Below are 20925 nucleotides of genomic sequence, written 5' to 3'. Positions count from 1 at the left end.
AAGTGCCTCGAGTGTAAATTCACATTTCACATGCCCCAAACAGAAAATACTCCGCGCACTTACTGGTTTTTTCGCAAGGGAAAACTTAAATTCTTTATTTCAATTTCAAAAAAAATGTTCCATTTTATTGAAACAAAGAGTCGCATGGAGGAAGAATTAACTCACAATGTATAGAAAAAATATACCACCTTCATGTCGTTTTAAAAACAATGAACAGGCATCTGTAACTGCCTTAGTATTATTAATTATTAACCCTTTCTGATATTGACCCTTTATTCCGTTGGTTCGGTTTGTTATTGTTTGTGGTGTAGTTTAATTGGAGTATCGCAGTGCGTTTCCTTATCAATCATTCGATTTCCGAACTGCGCTGGAAGCCTGCATCCGCTTTGGGGGATCCGCCAGCGTTCCCGTGCGATTAAAAATGTGTATCCGTGTTTTTTGAATTTGATTTTGCTTTGTCTTGAATTTTTTTGTTTGTTTTGTTTGATTTTTTTCGTGTTTTTTCGTGTTTGTTAGGATAACAAATGCATACAGTAATCAAAAAAGAGTCGAAAAAATGTACAACAGTGGGCATACATATATGGGGATCGGTGTGAGTAAACCGCTTTGGGTGGGAAAATGTTAGAACAGGAGCTAAGGATTGGCTGCTGCACTGGAGGCCAGAATAAGGTTAGAAGGTAAGCCACTTGGTGAATACGTGTCCTGGGCGGGAGTGATTGCGTCTTTGCGTGTTAGGCTCCGGCTGCGAATCCTGGCTGGCAAAACAGAAAAGAAACGTGTCGAGAAGTTGTCCATCGTCGTTTCAAGGGCATCTTGTGTGGCGCCTTGCTGGCAGGCTGGCTCATCCGTTGGCGAACTCCGTCTTAGGAGCGCACTCATGACCAATGGCCAATGCCCAATGGCCGGGGGCCAGTGGCAAGTCGCCTGGCTAAGACTCCATGGCCCGGCCCGCGGCGTTTCGGGAACAGCGGCTGCAGCAGTGCATCCCCTGGCAGCCTACAGTGATATGCTCTCGATTTTCGATCTTTCGACATCCCTCCTCCATCTCAGTCTTCCTCATAACGCACTCCACATCTTGCCATCTCGGTCTCTATCTGCCACACTGTTTCGTCTCGATTTGCCGTCTTTAATGTCCCGCTTTGTCCTCATGTTCCTAGGTCGCATTGTCGCATTGTTTCCCGCATCTGTCGTTGTTCCCATGATAGTCCACTTTGCTTTGTTCCTGCTGCCTACTGATGCTACTCCTTGATGATGACTTCAAAGTTGAGTTTGTTGTTGTTTCGTTTGGGTTGCTTGTTATCGTTTGTAGTTGGTGCACCTCCGGCCGGATTCTCAATAAGGCTGTGAGAACTGATTCAAACTGCGCTCGCCCGCCTGCAACACACGGATAATTTGATTACGATGGGCATTGCTTAGCATTATACATTTGAAAACTATCAATGCCACACTTACCACATTAAAGGCGACATCCTGGGATAGCAAACCGTCCATCTGCGATATTTGCCCAAAGTCCTGCGAAAGTTCCGGCTGCTGGGAGAGAGCAAATCCGCTGGGCTGGGTCATCTGCAGCGACAAAGGTACCGGCTGCTGACTGAACGGAGTAGCACTGCATATGGAGCCCGTCTGGCCGCCTGGTCCTCCTGTTGCCGGTGCTCCACCAGTCCCACCACCAGCTGCGCGCAATTTTCCCAGTTTCTGGGTTTTCTTATTGCCCACTAGGGAGGCGCCTGCTCCGGATCCAGTGACTCCAACTCCCGAATTAGCCGGAGTGAAGTTACCCGACTGCTGTTGAATGGCGCGATTCTGCTTGGCCGCCATGATCGCCTGCTGGTGCTGGTTGTAGAACCGCGGCGGAAGATTGCTCATGTTCATGAACATGCCAACCGGGACTGGCATGTTGCCCAGCGCTGCTGCTCCGTGCTCGTTGGATATGTAGCCAATAGAGTCGTGGTGCAGGTGGGCAGCCGCCCAACTGGGTCCTGCCCCGCCAGCGTTTCCGAAGTTGTTGTTACCACCGGCACCACCATTGCCTCCACTACCCAGGCCGAAGCCCATCATGGAATTGGAGCTGGGAGCACCGTAACCGAGGGGTGAGTTTCCGTAGGGACCACCTCCACTGCCGCCGTACTGCCCGCCATTCATGGTCTGAGCCGGTATTTGGCGACCTTGGCCGTAACCGCCACTGCGATCGTAAATGGAGCCCGGCACCATTACTTCCTTGGCATCCGCAATCATGGTGGACATAAAGTGTGCCCCAATGTTCATGCTGTTGACGAGCTTCTTGGGCTTCTGGAAGTGGATGAGCGACTCCTTGAGGTTATTCAGCGATCCCTCGACGAGCACCTTACGGTCCTTGTAGAAGTTGAGCAGGTGGTTCCACAGTTGCTGCTTGGCTAGCACTTTGGGATTGCCCACAATGATGATGCCGTACTTCGCCCGGGTGAGGGCCACGTTAAGGCGACGTGGGTCGTTCAAAAAGCCGATTCCCTGACGCTCGTTGGATCGCACGCACGACATGATAATGATGTCCTTCTCGCGTCCTTGGAACGCGTCCACGCTGGCGATCTCAATCTCCTGGTAGAGGCGAGAGTGCAGGCTGCCCTGGTATTGCATGTACTGCACCAGGTACGCGCGCTGACCCTCGTAAGGCGTGATGATTCCAATTTGTTCCGGCTTGATGCCTGCCTTGAGGAATCGCGTCGTGATCTTTTCCACGTTGGCCGCCTCTGTGCGGTTGAGGAACGAGGTACCGGAGCCGGCAATCTCCTCCTGTCCCTGGGTCACCAGGAAAAACATCGGTCTTTCTGGCTGCGGCCAGGGGAAATCCAGCTTAAGGCGACGATCCTCCGCGCAGACGCCGTTCTGCAGCGAGCCCTCGTAGAAGAAGTTGGACGGGAACTGGGACAGCTCGGGGTGCATACGATACTGCACCTCCAGCCGGAACGGACGGATGCCCAACACCACCAGGCGCTCGAACAGACTTTGCGATAGGCCGGCACGAGCTGCTTTCTTGCACATAACAACCGGTCCCAGCTGGCAGTGATCGCCCACGAGGATCAGCTGCTTGGCGCCCAGCACCACTGGCACCATGCACTCCGGCTCCGTCGACTGCATAGACTCATCGATCAGGATCGAGGTGAACTTGATGCGTGATAGACGTCCATCGCCGGCGCCCACGCATGTGCAGCAGATGACGTCGGCCGCCTCCAGCAGTTGGTTCTCGGCGGCGCGTTTCAGGATGCGGTAGCGCTTTTCGTCCGCTGAGCTCAGCTCGCCAGTCTCGTCTTTCAGCTGCTGGAGCTTCTTTAGCTCCGAGTTGGTCTCCATATTGCGGATTTGGTTGTGCAGCGCCAGGAAGCTGACTGGGCTATCGATAGCCTCGCGACTTTTGGCGCACACACGCACCACTTTCAGGTTTGTGCGGTGGATCTTCTCTGTTAGCTGATCCACGGCTGTGTTGCTGGGAGCGCACACCAGCACTGTGCCACCATGCAGCTTGACCAACTGGTAAACGATGGTGGCCGATGTCACGGTTTTGCCGGTTCCGGGCGGCCCTTGGATCAGCGAGAGCGGACGCTGAAGGGCATGTTTTACGGCGTACACCTGACTGCGATTCAAATCGGGCAGATGCGGGGCACTATAGAGCTTGGGCTGTGGTCCGCGAAACAGCACCTCGTCGTTGGAATCCGGACGACCGTGACCCAACAGACGGGAGTAAATATAGTTCGACACCGAGTTGCGATCTATAGCGAATTTTCGCAAGGCACGCGTCATGCGATCAAATGAAGTGCACTTCCATATGAAGTCCACCGTAAAGTTGCTGGTGCACTTAACGGGGGCATTCGATGAGGTTTTCAGCTCCAGGCCGACGTCATCGCCGAAATTGTCCGGTACCTTGATAACGTGGCCGATCTCGCTCCATGGGATGTACAGCTCGCCTACGTAGTGCAGGCGAAGCTCGTCGCCATGCATGAGCTTCATGTCGGAGTCGGTCTTCGCCAGCGTAAAGTAGGCAATGGTCTTCTTGTTCAGGCCCACATCCCAGCGTACCTCGATGTTCTCCTGGGTGGCCGACTCTTTCAGCTTCTTGTCGTAGTCGGCCTCAAGGCGGACCAGCGGCCCGAAGGTTTTCTCGTACTGATAGCCATCCTCGTAGCGAAGCAGCACTTGTGCTGGCTCCGAGTCGATGCCTGGCTTCTCCAGATCCTGGAACGTGGCCTCAATATTGTCCTTCCATAGCTCTTCCAGCTTATTGATCTGGGCCGCTGAGATTTGGCGCGCGCGCAGTTGTCCCTGTTCGCTGGGCTGCTTTACCAGCCAAGGCAAAAAGCAGCGGTCTGCAATTAGAGGTTTCCACTGTTCCTGGTCCCAGTTCATGTCCTTTAGCGAATTCTGGGCGGCACACGGCTGGCGGCAGAGCAGCACGACCACAGAATCGGCCTTGGCCGGAATGAAGCCAAGCACAAACACGTTGCGCACACCACAGGAGTAGCACTCCAGGATTGTCTCGCCCAGGGGACCTTCCCCATGGAGCGTCACCTCGCGATGCTTTGCCCTCACCAGATGATTGATGATGTGCGAACCGGAGGTGCTGCCACGTCCGTTGCAAAACCATTTGCGGCAATTGTTGCACATAACCACCGTGGCTGGATCATGGATGCCGCAGTATTTGCACGCATGCACCGGCAGCTCCTTCACGTACGAGCTGCCCCCCTCGTCATCCTCCTCTTCGAACTGCAGATCGGCCAGATCGTTGGTGATGCTCGCCAGTCGCGGATTCGCGTCCCCGCCAGAACGGCGAGGCTGTAAATTGAAAAGGGTAGATGCAATCAGGGTTTCATGGACTGTTTGGTGGCCAACTCACGTGCAGCTCCAGCTGATCGTTCTGCGTCTGGCTCTGCGAGGTGGAAGGCATGGTAAAGTCCCGGTAATCGTACTGGGTGGGTTGCGTATCCGCACCCGGAAGCAGCTCATTGTCGTCCATGTCCAGGAACGAGAGCGCCGAGCTGGGCGCGTACGTGTCCACGCTCATGGCGCCTGCTGTTTCTTCTCACCCAAGGTTGATAATTTTGCTGCGTTTCTGCGGGGATCGCGGTGAGATCTAGTTAGCAATGCGCACTGGTGGATGGGTACGTTGCCCGGTTGGGGCGGACGCTCACCTGCAGTACCCGTTCCAGGAGCACAGATCGCTTGGTCCGGGTTTCCGGAATAGGCAAATTCCTAAGCTTGGAGCGTGGCCGCGATGATTATGGTATGGTGTGTGCGTTTGGCGCTTTCGGATTCGGGAGCCCGCCGTTCGGCGCTTCTTCGAAGCTGTGGCTATTGTGTATTCTGAATCGAGTCAGTTCGAGATTTCCACGCTCGTGGGGGCACGTAGGATATAAAAAAGTGAACGAATTCTCGCTTGTTCAACAAAATTGCCCGGCCTGCTTTGTCAGTGTTAAAAATACGGCAGTTTCATTTGACTCACGAGGAGTCTATCGATAACAGCGAATGACAGCGGTTCTATGCCTATCGATAATAAGTAATCGCTACTGATGAGCAAGGTGACTATAAATAGTATCGATGCCGGGCGTTTCAGTATTTTGTTTATTATTATTTGTAAAATTGTTTTAATATGTTAGTAAGAAATTAATGCTATAAATAAATACATTACTGTTTGCTAAAATATCCCCCTAAAGGTTGAATTAAGAAGCATAGGATTCCTGCATTGCGTATTTATTTAAAAGTATTTACATAAGAAACTTTATAAAACACCTTTAAATACAAGCATTTAGCCATTAAGTTTGACAAAAATATAAATCCACCACCGTTGGAATAAAACAATATCTTGCATAAAAATCGAGGAACAAGAAACCTTTAAACATTCTTTACTGTCCAACTGGTTGAAGTTCTAGTTGCAAAGACAATCATTATTATCAAAGATGTAATCATGTAATTTTAAATTAAAAAAAAATTAACGCTAAATTAGCTTTTAAAATATACATATATCGAAATACATATTGCCAGAAAAATCAAAAACATGAAAACATAGCAGCATACTGCTGTCCAGAAAAATAATTGTAGCTTATAACCAATAAATAAATTATTGGAATAGCTCGGGAAATCCGCAGCATTAACTTTTCCTGGAATATTTCTTCTGAAGTATTGTTCCTGGTTTGAATCGCTGTTTATTTGCATTTTAGAATTAAGTCCACCTGCAACACATTAAATTGGCTTTAAATATTTTAACTTCATGATATTTTCAATTTACTCTCTAAACAGGAAAAGAGTTGTTTTGTGATTTTCTACATAAATCAATTATTATTTAACATCGATGCATTTTATTATTTAGCATCACTCACTTTGATCGTCTTAAGGGATAGACAAAAACTAAAATACAATCTTTTTTATACTTAAAACTGAACAATTCCTTGGAAGATCGGTATAATGTATGCACGTGTGTCCCGTTCAAGTCTCTGAAACTGTTTGGGATCAGAAAAAATGTATTTTACTTGAATTGAGCGAGGGCCTTAGAAATTTGCATTCATTTATATGTAGCCATGTGCATATGTTTGGGACACAGGCATTTTCCTCAAACTGCGACAGCGAATCAACCGAAAAATGCGCATACAGCATTTAAAGTATACACTTGGAAAAATATTTGTGTAAATCAAAAAGAAACGTTTGAAAATGTTGCTGTAATATGTATAGAAAACAGACGCTATTTTATTTGAATTATTCACCTCTTTTATTTTTTGTATGGAGCAGAGAAGCGCGAATATATTTTTTATTCTGAATTTACATAAATCAAAAATTGGTTCACACTCAGTTTTCTTACCTTAATTAAACGATTAATTTTAAAGTGATGTGCAAATCCAATTTCATACTGCAATTCAGGAAGATTTGGCTGATAGTCTATCTCCCCTCACAAACACAAAAGTGTAAATATATTTGAACTCGACTGTGATGGTATTACAATGCCCGATTTGCTTTTCAAAGCCACAAACTTTCGGGAAACGTGCCGAAATAAAGTTGCTTCAAATTTGAGAAGCACTTAGAATTGGAATGAAACGAGGGCCAACTTTGTTAGTGGGTATATTTATTTATTCATAATTTATTTCAAATTGTTTTAGATTATACACATTTTGCAAGGCTTGCCTAGCCAAAAAGCGAATTAAATATGTAAGTTTGTTTATAAGGCTGCAGCTTGTCGCTTTCGCTGATTGCGACAATCAATAATTATCAATTAACTTATAGTATATGTCTTGGACGGATTAGTACTATGTTACGAGAAAATTGATTATCATGAGAAAGTATATCGTGTGTGACCCCTGGAAAGGCATCCGACCTCGTTCAATTAGGATACCCGAACATTTAGTCTACTCGTACTCAATTCCAATATGTTGTGTATCGCGAAGAATGCTATTCAGTAGTAATACTTGTATTTCAAACCTGTGTATCTATCCCTTCTACCGGAGTATATGTATATTTGTAAGGACTGAAGATCCCCAAATCTGTTCAAAATCAATTGAGTGCATGTGGCAGTTTGAACTTTGTATATATACATATATACATTTGTAACTAGCGAGTAGTAGGTAAGCATAAACAACCAACTAATTTCGACAATAAGTTGACAGGATTTTGTGACTGCTCATACAAATTTCCCATCAAACGGCAGCGTAACATTTAAAGAACACTTTTAGCTAAAATTATAGCCCTCACACACCATCTGGTTAATTATCTACCTGCTAATTTCCCTCAGAACATCTTTGATTAAATGCGAAATCCCAGGTGGGAGTGCAGAACACACGAATCGAATAAATTTCACGCTTTCGATACAAATTAAAATTAGGGGAAACGCAAAAAAAAAAAATCAGAACTAAATCATCATCGCTTCGAACTGACAGTCAAGTTTTTCTTTAAGTGGCTACTTGTCAGGCAATTGTAATTGGCACGTTTGTTAATTATTGTAAGGTTATTGAGTACTCATTCATATGTGACCCATAATTCGAATTGCATGCAATGGGCATTCGAGAAACTGGCGGATCTGCCCTCGATTATCGCTCCTGATGGGACGAGGTGGCTCATCTGGAGCTTGGGTGCTCTATCGATTGTTAGTTTCAATGGGCGCTATGTTCCGATCCGTTTACCACTTGCGTGGAGGCAAGGGCATCTCCTTCTCGGCGTGGTAGACCCTCCGGTGGGTCTCCACGTACTCGCTCTGCGTTTGGGTCTGGGACAGAACCCGCTCGCCGCTCCTTCCGGCGGCTAGGGCCACTTGGTTGGACGACAGGGGCTGCAAGGATTGGATGTAGGATGTACGTATAGGAACCGAGATGTTGGAAATAAACGGGGTTCATTTGGAAGGCTGACTCACCTGTCGGGCGCGGCGAGTGTGCGGAGTGCCCTCCGGGGAGGAGACCTCCATGTCGTCGGGCGCGGTCCAGTGCTCGGTGAACTCGCTGGCGGATCGGGCCAGCGAGGGATGGCTGAGCGAGCGGTGGAAGGAGCGACGGTCGTCGTCGTCGTAGTACTGCATCCGGTAGTAGCTGCTGGCGTCGCTCACGTTGTCCGGATGGTCCACCTGGTGCGGGCGCCCAAAGTCGACGGTCACCTCGGACATTGAACGGAAGTCGTTGTGGTCGGTCTGGTAGGAGGTGCGCGAGCTGCGACGCGAGCGCTGCAGGTTGAAGGGTCCGCCAGGTCCGCCGCCAGGTCCTGCTCCTGTCATGAGCATGCCGGACATGCCCGGATCGTTGCGTATGGTCCGCACACTGGAGCCGCCATCGCTGTCGTACTCGTAGAGCGTGGGCAGCGAGCTGCGTCGGGATCGGGTGTCCCAAGGCTGCGGCGATGCCTTCTTGCCGCGCCTTGGCGTGCGCATCTCCACGTCGGGATCATCGTCGCCGGGCGGCGCCAGGATGCGGATGATCACGTCCCAGGTCTGTGGCTCGAACATGCGCTCGTACCGGGTGTCCTGGCGAATCCGCTCGAAGTCCTCGCGCACCACCGCCTCGGTGAGCATGGTGCGCAGCGAGGATTGGGTGGTGATGATCTCCTTCCACTTGGCCCGGTCGTCGTAGCTCAGATTGTGCACCGAACTCATGTCGTCCTGACCCACCTCCGACATTTCCGGCTCCTCCAGGATGCGGATGAGCACGTCCCAGTTGGGCACATCCTTGTCCTGGGGCGGCACCTCGATCGGCTTCATGTTGCCCACCAGCTCCGGACTGGTCAGCTTCAGCTTGTTGTCGTGAATCTGGGCCGGCAGCTCCGCCGGCGGCAGGGTCAGCTCGCTGCGCTCCATCTTGGGCGTAAGGGTCAGTCCGGAGGCACTGGAAATGTCCGAGAAGTTCTCCCACAGCTGCTGCTCCCGGTCGCCAGGGTAGTTGCGCACCCGCACATCGAACTTGGGATCCACTTGCGGCGGCGGCGGTGGCGGCGGCAGTGGTGCTCTCGGCTTGCTCTTGTACTCCGTGACCCTGCGCTTGTGGCTCTCGATGTCCTCGATGGTCTTCTTCTCGGTCACCGTGCGCAGATAGACATCATCCACGGTGTGCGAGGTCACCGGTGGCTCCACCGCCGGCATGAACTCATCCTCGTAGTAGTGCATCGTTTCCACCGTCATGTCAGGTGCCTCGGAGGACAGGTCCGTGATCTCGCTGGGTGCCGGGCCGTCGGTGTAATCGGACCAGGTCTCTGGGCGACCATCCACTACCTCGTGGTGGGTTCGTGTGTAAACGGAGAACTTGGGCTCGACGACAGCCGGCGGCGGCAGGGGAATGGACTGGGGCACTTGCGGCGCCGGATGGAGTTCGGGAACATAGGTGAACTGCGAGTGCATCGTCTCCACTTGCGGCGGCAGGGAGTCCATGGTGAGCACGCTCTCGCGGTCCTCGTAGGCCTCCATGATGGTCGACAGATTGTTGCGATCCGGACGCAAAGTGGCCACACTCTCCGTATCCGAGGTAACTGGGGAGGGAGGTGGAGGTGGTGACTTCTTCACGCGCACCTGGACATCGAATTTGGGTGAGTCGGCGGCGGCCACCGCCTCCTGGATGGGAATCGAGTGGCGGGTCACCGAGGTGGTGGTCATCACCGCATTCGCGGACGGCATCTCCTGAGCCGGAGCATAGTGATCGCTGTAGATGCTCGAGGTTTCGTGGACAAAGGCGCGGTTCTCGAAGCTACCCGCCGAGCTAAAGGGCAGCGATCTCGTGTCGATCTCCTCGATCTCCGAGTGCGATTCACTGGGATAGTCGGAGGGTATCAGTGCACCCTCGCTGCCCGAGGAGCTGTAGACCGCCTGAAGGGCGGCATGGGCTCTGGGGATCTTGACGCCCTCGAAGGCACTGATGTTGCCCACACTGCTGCCACTCAGCTTGGTGATCTCCGATCCGCTGCCCATGCTCATCGGCAGGCGACGCACCACCGGAATGGAGCGGCTGCGCAGACAGTAGTAGGACACGGCGAGGCCCAGTAGGAGCAGCGTGAGGAACATGATGGCGCAGATGATCATCAGGATCTGGATGCTCTTCAGCGGCGGCTGCAGCACAGAACTGGTGGCAATCGGGTTCAGGCTGGATAGTGGATAGCAGATAAGCTTGGGTTATATTGTGGCTATACATATTACTTGGGAGACTTACATGGGCGCCGGCAGCGCTGGTGGAAGCGAGGGCACGGGAGGTGGGTAGCGGCACACTATCGTGATGATCTCGTCGCCGTCCATTTCCAGATTGGCGTGGAATCGAACAATGATGTTGTTGGTGAACACACGGGTGGGGTTCTAAGGAGGAGCACGCGATAGCCCAGAGTTAGATCCATCTGCCATGCAGCTGCGCCCCACGGATACTCACCTGGATGGTGCCGCATCCCTTGAGCGGCAGCTCGAGGCGGTAGCTGAGCGCTCCTTTTCCACTAACGCGGCACGCACTACTGCGATCATAGTCGGCCTGGATGATGCCATGGAACGGGTCGTTGAACTTGAGATCGACCTGTGGGGAAAGGAAAGGAAAGGCTCAGTTAACTGCGCTCCTGGGGCAATCCGAGGGCAATCCTCGGAAGGAAGTGCAATTACCTGCATGGAACCGGCGGCGCAATTCAGAGCGGCCTTCGTGCGGTTGAGGAAGATCAGTGGACTGATGTCGTCCAGCTTGGTAACCTTGAAGGAAGCATGATAGTTTGAATCAAAGACAGTCCCAATTGCATACACCTATATACATCTCTGCACAGCCCCAATAATAATTCCCATCTAAGCTCACAAGCCTGACATTCCACAACTAACTAACTGGGTGGCTGGGTTTGTGCATATTTAATTGGCACTTTCTGCCACGCTCGTGCTCCATTTCGCTGGCAGACAATGGGCCTGTGATCTGGGATTTTCCCTAGCATCTGTGTAAGACCGAGCATTCATTGCGGGTGTGGAGCACTTCCAACGGAAGTGGAAGCGGGAGCTGCTGATATAACACTAGCTTATAAAGCGAGGAGATGCAAATGCATCTCTAACACAGCTTTAATCCGCGGTTGCAGTCGCACTTCCTCATCTAACAATAAGATGGAGCAGGCAAGTTTGCCAGTTTTCTTGATCACTAACGATGTATCTATTCTTTTCGGCGGCGATTAGGCGCATCTGAGCTGCAGTTTTGGACATTGACGACCGTTTAAACGGCTAAACTAGCCCAGCTTGACGGATGGCTCCGCCAACTGGCCATTCCAAGGGCGTTAGGGCGGGTAATCGGAGTGTGCTGGAGTGATCGCTCACCTTGCCGTCCAGCGTCGCCTCCTCGGGCAATCCGTTGGTGGTGTAGTTGCCGCTGTCTCCATGCTGCACGTAATTGGACTGGGCCGCCGTCTGGCCGGCGAGGGAAATCAGCAGGAGAGCGGCCAGCAGGCCACGCCGTCCTCTTTTGGCCAAGAGTGGCCCTTGGTCCCAGCTCATGTCGCTTGGCAGTTCCGCGCGGGGCTCTCCAGAGCCAGAAAACAACGATTTGGGTTCGGGCTGTGAGAAAGAAAACTCCATTAGTGATTTCTCTAAAGGAATAAAGGAAACTGATACTGCAGTATCATGCTTGAGTTACGAATACATCGCTTTTCGTACCCAATTATCTTAAATATGAATAGTTACATTTACCATATTTTGTACCTAATTATCTTAAATAGGAAATAGTTACATACCAATCAAGCAAACAACATGGCGTATGCGTGATAAAGACTTAAGTATCTGAGTGTAAAGCTTAAAATTCATACAATGTTACCTTGCTTTAAATCCTATTTTGCCCTAGACTTGCAGAGTTCAGAGTACGTGTATCTTTGTTTAATAACTAAGCATAACTCAGGTAGTTAAAGTGCATAATTTATGGCCAGCCCAAAAGGTACCGTTCAGCTGAGCCATCATCGGAGTCTTTGAATAACTACCTCCACCTCGCCCATTGTATTTCTTTTGCTTTTGGTTTTGGCGGCCTTCTGTCAACGACCTTCGCCCCAAATATCGCGATACGCAGATACATAGATACACGGATGCCTAGGCACAGATACATATGTGATTCATGTGGAGCTCGGCTCAGCCATAAAGCCCAGAACCTATTTTTCAAGCGGCTCTCGCTGGCTTCTGAGTTCTTAAGCATATTTTTCGCGTTGCCTTCAATTTTGACTTGATGGACAAGCGTGGACCGCCGCTGATGAACAGATGTTCGATCAGAAGATGGATAGGTCAGCCAACTTGGGATTTGAAGAGGTTTGCGACTGCACCAGCTAACACAAAATGCACCTTTGCCACAGCAATATTATTTGCTTGAAATCAAGTTGGGTGCTTATAGTTTAGTTTTGTCATCCAGTTTATTTGTCCACTTACACTTATTGCATAAAAGCGTCTGCGCTCACGCAACTCTGAAAGACCAGAGATTCGATGTAGAAGTTGAGGCAATTGGTAGACCAATATAGACAGACACCTACGACAATTTAGCCATATTTGTCACAGGCACTCGCCTTGAAGCGGATCTCCATCCATCTGCCGACTGCATTGCGACAAAGCACAGCAAAGCAGAGCAAAAGCAGAGAAAAAGCAAAGCAAAAGCAGCGCCAGTTCGAGTCGATCCAAGACAAAAGTGTAGCGAAAAACCAGCACTGGCAGTGGCTAAGACTACTCCGCCGATATAAGCTTACCATTTTTTGCAAGAACGGGTTTTCAGTCAGCCAACCAACGCAAGGCACACAGTTTCAGCAGACAGATTCAGATACGAGGCTCAGATACAGATACATTGGCAGGGAAAAAGCTGGGCACGTAGGAGCGGATTTCAGCCACAGCCCTGGCAAGGTAACTAATGGTACACCTGGGCCAAAATCCTGTTCCAGCCGCTCGGTTTTGGCCAAGCAGCACTCGAACTGCACTGCAAATGTGTACTTGTCAAGGTTGCTGTCGCGTTTCAATAGACAAACTCTGTTATCGTTCGAGTGACTCACGAATATATGCGAAATGAATATAACTCTATGCGAAAGGAACTTGTTTTCGGTTCCGCCGGAAACCCGCTATTTTGCTGCCCATTTCAAACGGAACTTGAATTCACGTACATTGTTTCTCCAAACTCTGAACTTTAAAAACTTGTATTTTCGAATTTCGCTGGCACAGCCAGCTTCCAACCTGAGTTATTTTGCATATATATTATGGGGCTTGCAAAGGCAGTCAAGCGGAAAATTCTGGTGTCCTATGAGATAAGATGTTGACTCAATCAATCATAAAAATGCAATGAGTCAGTCGCAAGTGCCTAACGCTTTTCCTATTTATTTCACAACGGTTATAGTGTGATGAAGCACATAAAAGAAACCTATTTTTGTGTTCTTGAAATAGGGAGAATATATTTTAAACCAATTTCAAATTGAAATGATCTTAGATATTGCTTTCTAAAAATAAAGTTATCCTTAATTATGGGCCTCTTTTTGAATATTATCAAATCTACCAAAGTTGGTAAACCTAAACTCATTCCGCCAAGAAGCTGCCTTCTTAATGTTACTATCCTAATTGCACCGGAAAATCATAAAAGGTTTTCTAGTTTTATTTTCGTGTACGTGAGGCCGCGCAAAAAATCGCAATTAATTGGATTAGTGTTCTTTCTCATGTAAAGATTTTCGGCGCACACACATGTACATGTGTACATTGTACATACTAGCACACCTTTAGCCATGTAAGTGGCTATGTATGTATGCACAGGTAGGTGAGTACCTTTTGTATGCAGCCTCACAGACACACTCTCACACACACACACCAACACTGAGAGACCAGAAGGTATCTATAGATAGGTTCGCATTGTCGCTCAGTTGGAAAAAACTGGTATTTTGACTGGTCGCTCGCTCCGAGTCTCAAATACCCCGGGTAGCTCCACCATGCTCCAGTACTCCGCACCCGTCCCTCCAGATCCCAGCTATGGTTTAATGATTACGCGACGACCGAGAGCTGGCGAGGCATGAGTGCCAGTTGAAATACAAGTGCACCGAAAGAAATAAGTACGCATATTCTTGCGGTTCGTAACTCCAACTACTCCCATGGATGACTTTCATGATTATTGAGTGTAAAATGGGTTTATCATTTTGCAAAGTTTTGATATCTGTATATTATTATATATTTGATATATATATATATATTATATGATATAAGATATCATCAATCCTTAGAACCCTAGAGGTGTTTACACTATAATAAACTTCAGTACCCATTCCTTGTTGGATGTGCAGCTAAGCGTGCCGCATAGCTCGACGTACCCCACTGTTTCTCGCGGTGTACGTCAGGTATGTATCGCAAACCGGGCTGCGCATGCGCTGTGCGCTTATTGAGCCGTCTCCCTCGCTCCGCACCGCCCCGCATCGCTGCGTCTCTCTCGCGCCCCCAAGACGAGCTTGCCTCATCGAAATGCGTAAGCATCGGAGACACTGCTCGGTGTTTTGTGTTCAAACTCTGGAAAACAACAGACAACAGCTTCTACGGCGGCGTTTCGACAGCATTCCAACTGGGCGATACCCACGCATTAGCCATGAATACCTTCTGAAGTACAATCAGTACTGAACATCTACTGGCTGGTACCTAGATTCTGGTTTGGCACACGTTTTACCTTCTAAGTGGTGCGGTGGCCAAACTGGATTGTGTTTTACTTGCAATTTATTTTGCTGCCACCCATTTATATAATTGTAGGAAACACATGGATTTGGGCCTTTTTTGAACTCACTTAAGAAGTGCCTAGCTCAAGATATTCGTTTTAATTGCTAGCCATTCCATATTTCGATACCTTCTAAGTACTAAACCACCATAAGAATTCCCGAACTGCAAGATGGCTAGATGATTACTAGATGACTTGTAGGCTGTAATATTCCCGTGACTATGGAATGCAGAATCCAACTGGAAAGGTGCCTTTCCCAAAATAATGAACTGCTAAGCCCCTCCAGGCAATCGATTCGAATTCGGTCAAGAGCCAATTAAAGTGCAGTGGCTTAAGAGCCCCATAAGCCCAGTAGCATCCGTCCATAAAAGGCAGTCGGCACGATGGAGATAACAATTAAATTTGATGAAATCATCAAGGCGCTGAGAACTCTCCATTCTGCCACACTTCCGCACACGATCAGATACAATTGAGTGGAGTGGAGTCGAGTGAAGTGGAGTGAAACTTTCTCGGATCAGAATCAAAAGCAATTTATTCTGCCAGGGGATTACTGTACCTTATTTTGATCTTTCCTTTTCATTTGCCTGGGAGGGAAAGCCTTAGATTGGCTCTTTTGTGAATGGGCCTGCCTATTGAAAACAGGGCGCCATTGTCCAATTGAGCGCACTGCCTATTCAAAATGGTAAGCTTTTCTATATGCTGTCGAGAATCCAATTCCACTGGGCTAGTAATATTAGTAATGCGAATTCCTGGAAGACCCACGATGACTTATATTCAGTACCCAGAAGGCATCGCCTGAAAAAGTGTCACACCTAACTCAACAGAATTGAGTTGCAGCACACATCTCGATGTTTGTTTTTTACGTATTAGCACAGTTGCATTATTAGAAACTTAAACAGTGATATTGTGTTTTTTAGAAGGTTGCATATATGCGATTAGTTCGTAGTTTTAATGGGCAGTCATATCATTTTTGAGTTCAAGCCTGCTTTTTTACCAGTTTATTACACTACTTGGGCCATTACCGTTTTTCTAGTTACCAACATAAAAACTTTAAGCCACTTTAAAAAAAATAGTTTCACAGACGAATGTTATTCACCAAAGTTGTTTGGGCTATGCCATTTCAAATGTTGTTTGCAAGTTGGGGTATTCAAATTAGCCACCAAGAGAGGAAGAGCTTTCGCAAGTGTATTACGGGAAATAGATATGCAAATAACAGAAAATACAACTTAAACGAACAAAAAAAATGAAACAAAACAAAAAAGCGTAGGTAAATTATATATACTTTTTCCGTTTGAGTCGCGCTTCGACGTCTGGTTGTATTTGGATTTACTAAATGCCGATTTTTTTCTCTTCTTTCTTTTCTCACTATACTTTTTTGGAATTTTGTGTGATCTGAGACCAGACTTGTCTCTAACACTTGTCCGTGCCCGAACGCGCTCTACTGGATTACTGGCTGGCGACTGACTGTTTGGTTTGGGCCCAGACTGGTTGGATCGGCCTTCTCGGCCCACAGCTTTTGAGCCAGCCAGCTCGCCAAGTTCCCAAGCTCCCAAGCTGCCAGGTTGCCGAGCTGAGGCTGGGTCTCTGCGCACTTATCATTCGTTGTCTCCCCTCCTACCAGCTGGCTCTCTGACTCGTCGGTGATGATAATCTGGCTACAGCGAAGAACAAGTCAGCTATTGCCGTTACAAAAATGCGAAAATTTACCAAAAAATTCATTTTCCCAGCTCATTCACAGATTTTTTGTAAACAAAAAATCAGTATTTTGGTCAGAACACTCGAAATAATGGCCCAAATGTGGAATGTCATACCCCGTTGAGCTCGTTATTTAAATCCCAATCGATTTGTATTCGAATTTGGGAATTTTAATTTTTTTCAATTTTTTGCAAATTTTGATGATGGTACCCCTTACAAAAAATGCGAAAATTGACAAAAAAATTGATTTTCCCAACTCGGACAAAAAGTGATAGGGATGATTAGTATTGGTAATTAGGAGCAAAAAACTGTAATTACCTTAGCTGTGTGACCATTTTTAGCCAAGTTATACAGAAAAAACCATTCGGAAATATTGCATTTTTAACAGAAATCGATTCCCAGATTTTTTGTAAACAAAAAATCAGTATTTTGGTCAGAACACTCGAAATAATGGCCCAAATGTGGAATGTCATACCCCGTTGTGCTCGTTATTTAAATCCCAATCGATTTGTATTCGAATTTGGGAATTTTAATTTTTTTCAATTTTTTGCAAATTTTGATGATGGTACCCCTTACAAAAAATGCGAAAATTTACCAAAAAATTGATTTTCCCAACTCGGACAAAAAGTGATAGGGATGATTAGTATTGGTAATTAGGAGCAAAAAACTGTAATTACCTTAGCTGTGTGACCATTTTTAGCCAAGTTATACAGAAAAAACCATTCGGAAATATTGCATTTTTAACAGAAATCGATTCCCAGATTTTTGTAAACAAAAAATCAGTATTTTGGTCAGAACACTCGAAATAATGGCCCAAATGTGGAATGTCATACCCCGTTGAGCTCGTTATTTAAACCCCAATCGATTTGTATTCGAATTTGGGAATTTTAATTTTTTTCAATTTTTTGCAAATTTTGATGATGGTACCCCTTACAAAAAATGCGAAAATTGACCAAAAAATTGATTTTCCCAACTCGGACAAAAAGTGATAGGGATGATTAGTATTGGTAATTAGGAGCAAAAAACTGTAATTACCTTAGCTGTGTGACCATTTTTAGCCAAGTTATACAGAAAAAACCATTCGGAAATATTGCATTTTTAACAGAAATCGATTCCCAGATTTTTTGTAAACAAAAAATCAGTATTTTGGTCAGAACACTCGAAATAATGGCCCAAATGTGGAATGTCATACCCCGTTGAGCTCGTTATTTAAATCCCAATCGATTTGTATTCGAATTTGGGAATTTTAATTTTTTTCAATTTTTTGCAAATTTTGATGATGGTACAAAAAATGCGAAAATTGACCAAAAAATTGATTTTCCCAACTCGGACAAAAAGTGATAGGGATGATTAGTATTGGTAATTAGGAGCAAAAAACTGTAATTACCTTAGCTGTGTGACCATTTTTAGCCAAGTTATACAGAAAAAACCATTCGGAAATATTGCATTTTTAACAGAAATCGATTCCCAGATTTTTTGTAAACAAAAAATCAGTATTTTGGTCAGAACACTCGAAATAATGGCCCAAATGTGGAATGTCATACCCCGTTGTGCTCGTTATTTAAATCCCAATCGATTTGTATTCGAATTTGGGAATTTTAATTTTTTTCAATTTTTTGCAAATTTTGATGATGGTACCCCTTACAAAAAATGCGAAAATTGACCAAAAAATTGATTTTCCCAACTCGGACAAAAAGTGATAGGGATGATTAGTATTGGTAATTAGGAGCAAAAAACTGTAATTACCTTAGCTGTGTGACCATTTTTAGCCAAGTTATACAGAAAAAACCATTCGGAAATATTGCATTTTTAACAGAAATCGATTCCCAGATTTTTTGTAAACAAAAAATCAGTATTTTGGTCAGAACACTCGAAATAATGGCCCAAATGTGGAATGTCATACCCCGTTGAGCTCGTTATTTAAATCCCAATCGATTTGTATTCGAATTTGGGAATTTTAATTTTTTTAAATTTTTTCGAAAATTTTGATGATGCGAAAATTGACCAAAAAATTGATTTTCCCAACTCGGACAAAAAGTGATAGGGATGATTAGTATTGGTAATTAGGAGCAAAAAACTGTAATTAACTTAGCTGTGTGACCATTTTTAGCCAAGTTATACAGAAAAAACCATTCGGAAATATTGCATTTTTAACAGAAATCGATTCCCAGATTTTTTGTAAACAAAAGATCAGTATTTTGGGCAGAACACTCGAAATAATGGCCCAAATGTGGAATGTCATACCCCGTTGAGCTCGTTATTTAAACCCCAATCGATTTGTATTCGAATTTGGGAATTTTAATTTTTTTCAATTTTTTGCAAATTTTGATGATGGTACCCCTTACAAAAAATGCGAAAATTGACCAAAAAATTGATTTTCCCAACTCGGACAAAAAGTGATAGGGATGATTAGTATTGGTAATTAGGAGCAAAAAACTGTAATTACCTTAGCTGTGTGACCATTTTTAGCCAAGTTATACAGAAAAAACCATTCGGAAATATTGCATTTTTAACAGAAATCGATTCCCAGATTTTTTGTAAACAAAAAATCAGTATTTTGGTCAGAACACTCGAAATAATGGCCCAAATGTGGAATGTCATACCCCGTTGTGCTCGTTATTTAAATCCCAATCGATTTGTATTCGAATTTGGGAATTTTAATTTTTTTCAATTTTTTGCAAATTTTGATGATGGTACCCTTACAAAAAATGCGAAAATTGACCAAAAAATTGATTTTCCCAACTCGGACAAAAAGTGATAGGGATGATTAGTATTGGTAATTAGGAGCAAAAAACTGTAATTACCTTAGCTGTGTGACCATTTTTAGCCAAGTTATACAGAAAAAACCATTCGGAAATATTGCATTTTTAACAGAAATCGATACCCAGATTTTTTGTAAACAAAAAATCAGTATTTTGGTCAGAACACTCGAAATAATGGCCCAAATGTGGAATGTCATACCCCGTTGTGCTCGTTATTTTAATCCCAATCGATTTGTATTCGAATTTGGGAATTTTAATTTTTTTCAATTTTTTGCAAATTTTGATGATGGTACCCCTTACAAAAAATGCGAAAATTGACCAAAAAATTGATTTTCCCAACTCGGACAAAAAGTGATAGGGATGATTAGTATTGGTAATTAGGAGCAAAAAACTTTGTAAACAAAAAATCAGTATTTTGGTCAGAACACTCGAAATAATGGCCCAAATGTGGAATGTCATACCCCGTTGAGCTCGTTATTTAAATCCCAATCGATTTGTATTCGAATTTGGGAATTTTAATTTTTTTCAATTTTTTGCAAATTTTGATGATGGTAGTGTGTTCTGACCAAAATACTGATTTTTTGTTTACAAAAAATCTGGGAATCGATTTCTGTTAAAAATGCAATATTTCCGAATGGTTTTTTCTGTATAACTTGGCTAAAAATGGTCACACAGCTAAGGTAATTACAGTTTTTTGCTCCTAATTACCAATACTAATCATCCCTATCACTTTTTGTCCGAGTTGGGAAAATCAATTTTTTGGTCAATTTTCGCATTTTTTGTAAGGGTACCATCATCAAAATTTGCAAAAAATTGAAAAAAATTAAAATTCCCAAATTCGAATACAAATCGATTGGGATTTAAATAACGAGCACAACGGGGTATGACATTCCACATTATTTCGAGTGTTCTGACCAAAATACTGATTTTTTGTTTACAAAAAATCTGGGAATCGATTTCTGTTAAAAATGCAATATTTCCGAATGGTTTTTTCTGTATAACTTGGCTAAAAATGGTCACACAGCTAAGGTAATAACAGTTTTTTGCTCCTAATTACCAATACTAATCATCCCTATCACTTTTTGTCCGAGTTGGGAAAATCAATTTTTTGGTCAATTTTCGCATTTTTTGTAAGGGTACCATCATCAAAATTTGCAAAAAATTGAAAAAAATTAAAATTCCCAAATTCGAATACAAATCGATTGGGATTTAAATAACGAGCACAACGGGGTATGACATTCCACATTATTTCGAGTGTTCTGACCAAAATACTGATTTTTTGTTTACAAAAAATCTGGGAATCGATTTCTGTTAAAAATGCAATATTTCCGAATGGTTTTTTC

General features: G+C 45.4%; 3 protein-coding genes across 5 annotated transcripts; all 3 read right to left on the bottom strand.

Moving 5' to 3' along the window:
* Window positions 1–59: 59 nt before the first annotated feature.
* LOC6551354 (regulator of nonsense transcripts 1 homolog) lies at window positions 60–5511 on the bottom strand. 2 transcript variants are annotated; one of them, XM_001977021.3, is made up of 4 exons: window positions 5160–5511; window positions 4865–5080; window positions 1453–4803; window positions 60–1374 (listed from the first exon to the last, which is right to left on the bottom strand). In XM_001977021.3, exons 2-4 carry the CDS (start codon window positions 5030–5032, stop codon window positions 1333–1335), a joined length of 3561 nt encoding a protein of 1186 aa, XP_001977057.1. In that variant the 5' UTR covers window positions 5033–5080; window positions 5160–5511; the 3' UTR covers window positions 60–1332. The 2 variants fall into 2 exon arrangements, with proteins under 2 accessions (XP_001977057.1, XP_026838753.1); XM_026982952.1 differs by having other exon boundaries at window positions 4865–5511.
* A 456-nt stretch (window positions 5512–5967) lies between these two features.
* Window positions 5968–6492, bottom strand: LOC113564631. Its single transcript, XM_026982968.1, has 2 exons — window positions 6345–6492; window positions 5968–6197 (listed from the first exon to the last, which is right to left on the bottom strand). The coding sequence occupies exon 2, from the start codon at window positions 6178–6180 to the stop codon at window positions 5968–5970; it is 213 nt and encodes a 70-aa protein (XP_026838769.1). The 5' UTR covers window positions 6181–6197; window positions 6345–6492.
* A 1415-nt stretch (window positions 6493–7907) lies between these two features.
* Window positions 7908–16662, bottom strand: LOC6551353. Of its 2 annotated transcripts, none has more exons than XM_001977020.3 (7): window positions 16408–16662; window positions 11744–11980; window positions 11060–11143; window positions 10839–10976; window positions 10629–10768; window positions 8360–10562; window positions 7908–8278 (listed from the first exon to the last, which is right to left on the bottom strand). In XM_001977020.3, exons 2-7 carry the CDS (start codon window positions 11918–11920, stop codon window positions 8129–8131), a joined length of 2892 nt encoding a protein of 963 aa, XP_001977056.1. In that variant the 5' UTR covers window positions 11921–11980; window positions 16408–16662; the 3' UTR covers window positions 7908–8128. The 2 variants fall into 2 exon arrangements, with proteins under 2 accessions (XP_001977056.1, XP_026838749.1); XM_026982948.1 differs by lacking the exon at window positions 16408–16662 and adding an exon at window positions 12833–12913.
* Window positions 16663–20925: the final 4263 nt, after the last annotated feature.

Source organism: Drosophila erecta, unplaced genomic scaffold, assembly GCF_003286155.1.
Source record: "Drosophila erecta strain 14021-0224.00,06,07 unplaced genomic scaffold, DereRS2 tig00000279-arrow-arrow-pilon, whole genome shotgun sequence".
Lineage (NCBI taxonomy): Eukaryota > Metazoa > Arthropoda > Insecta > Diptera > Drosophilidae > Drosophila > Drosophila erecta.
Note: the sequence above shows the minus strand (reverse complement) of the source record. Positions and strands in the feature narration are given on the sequence as shown.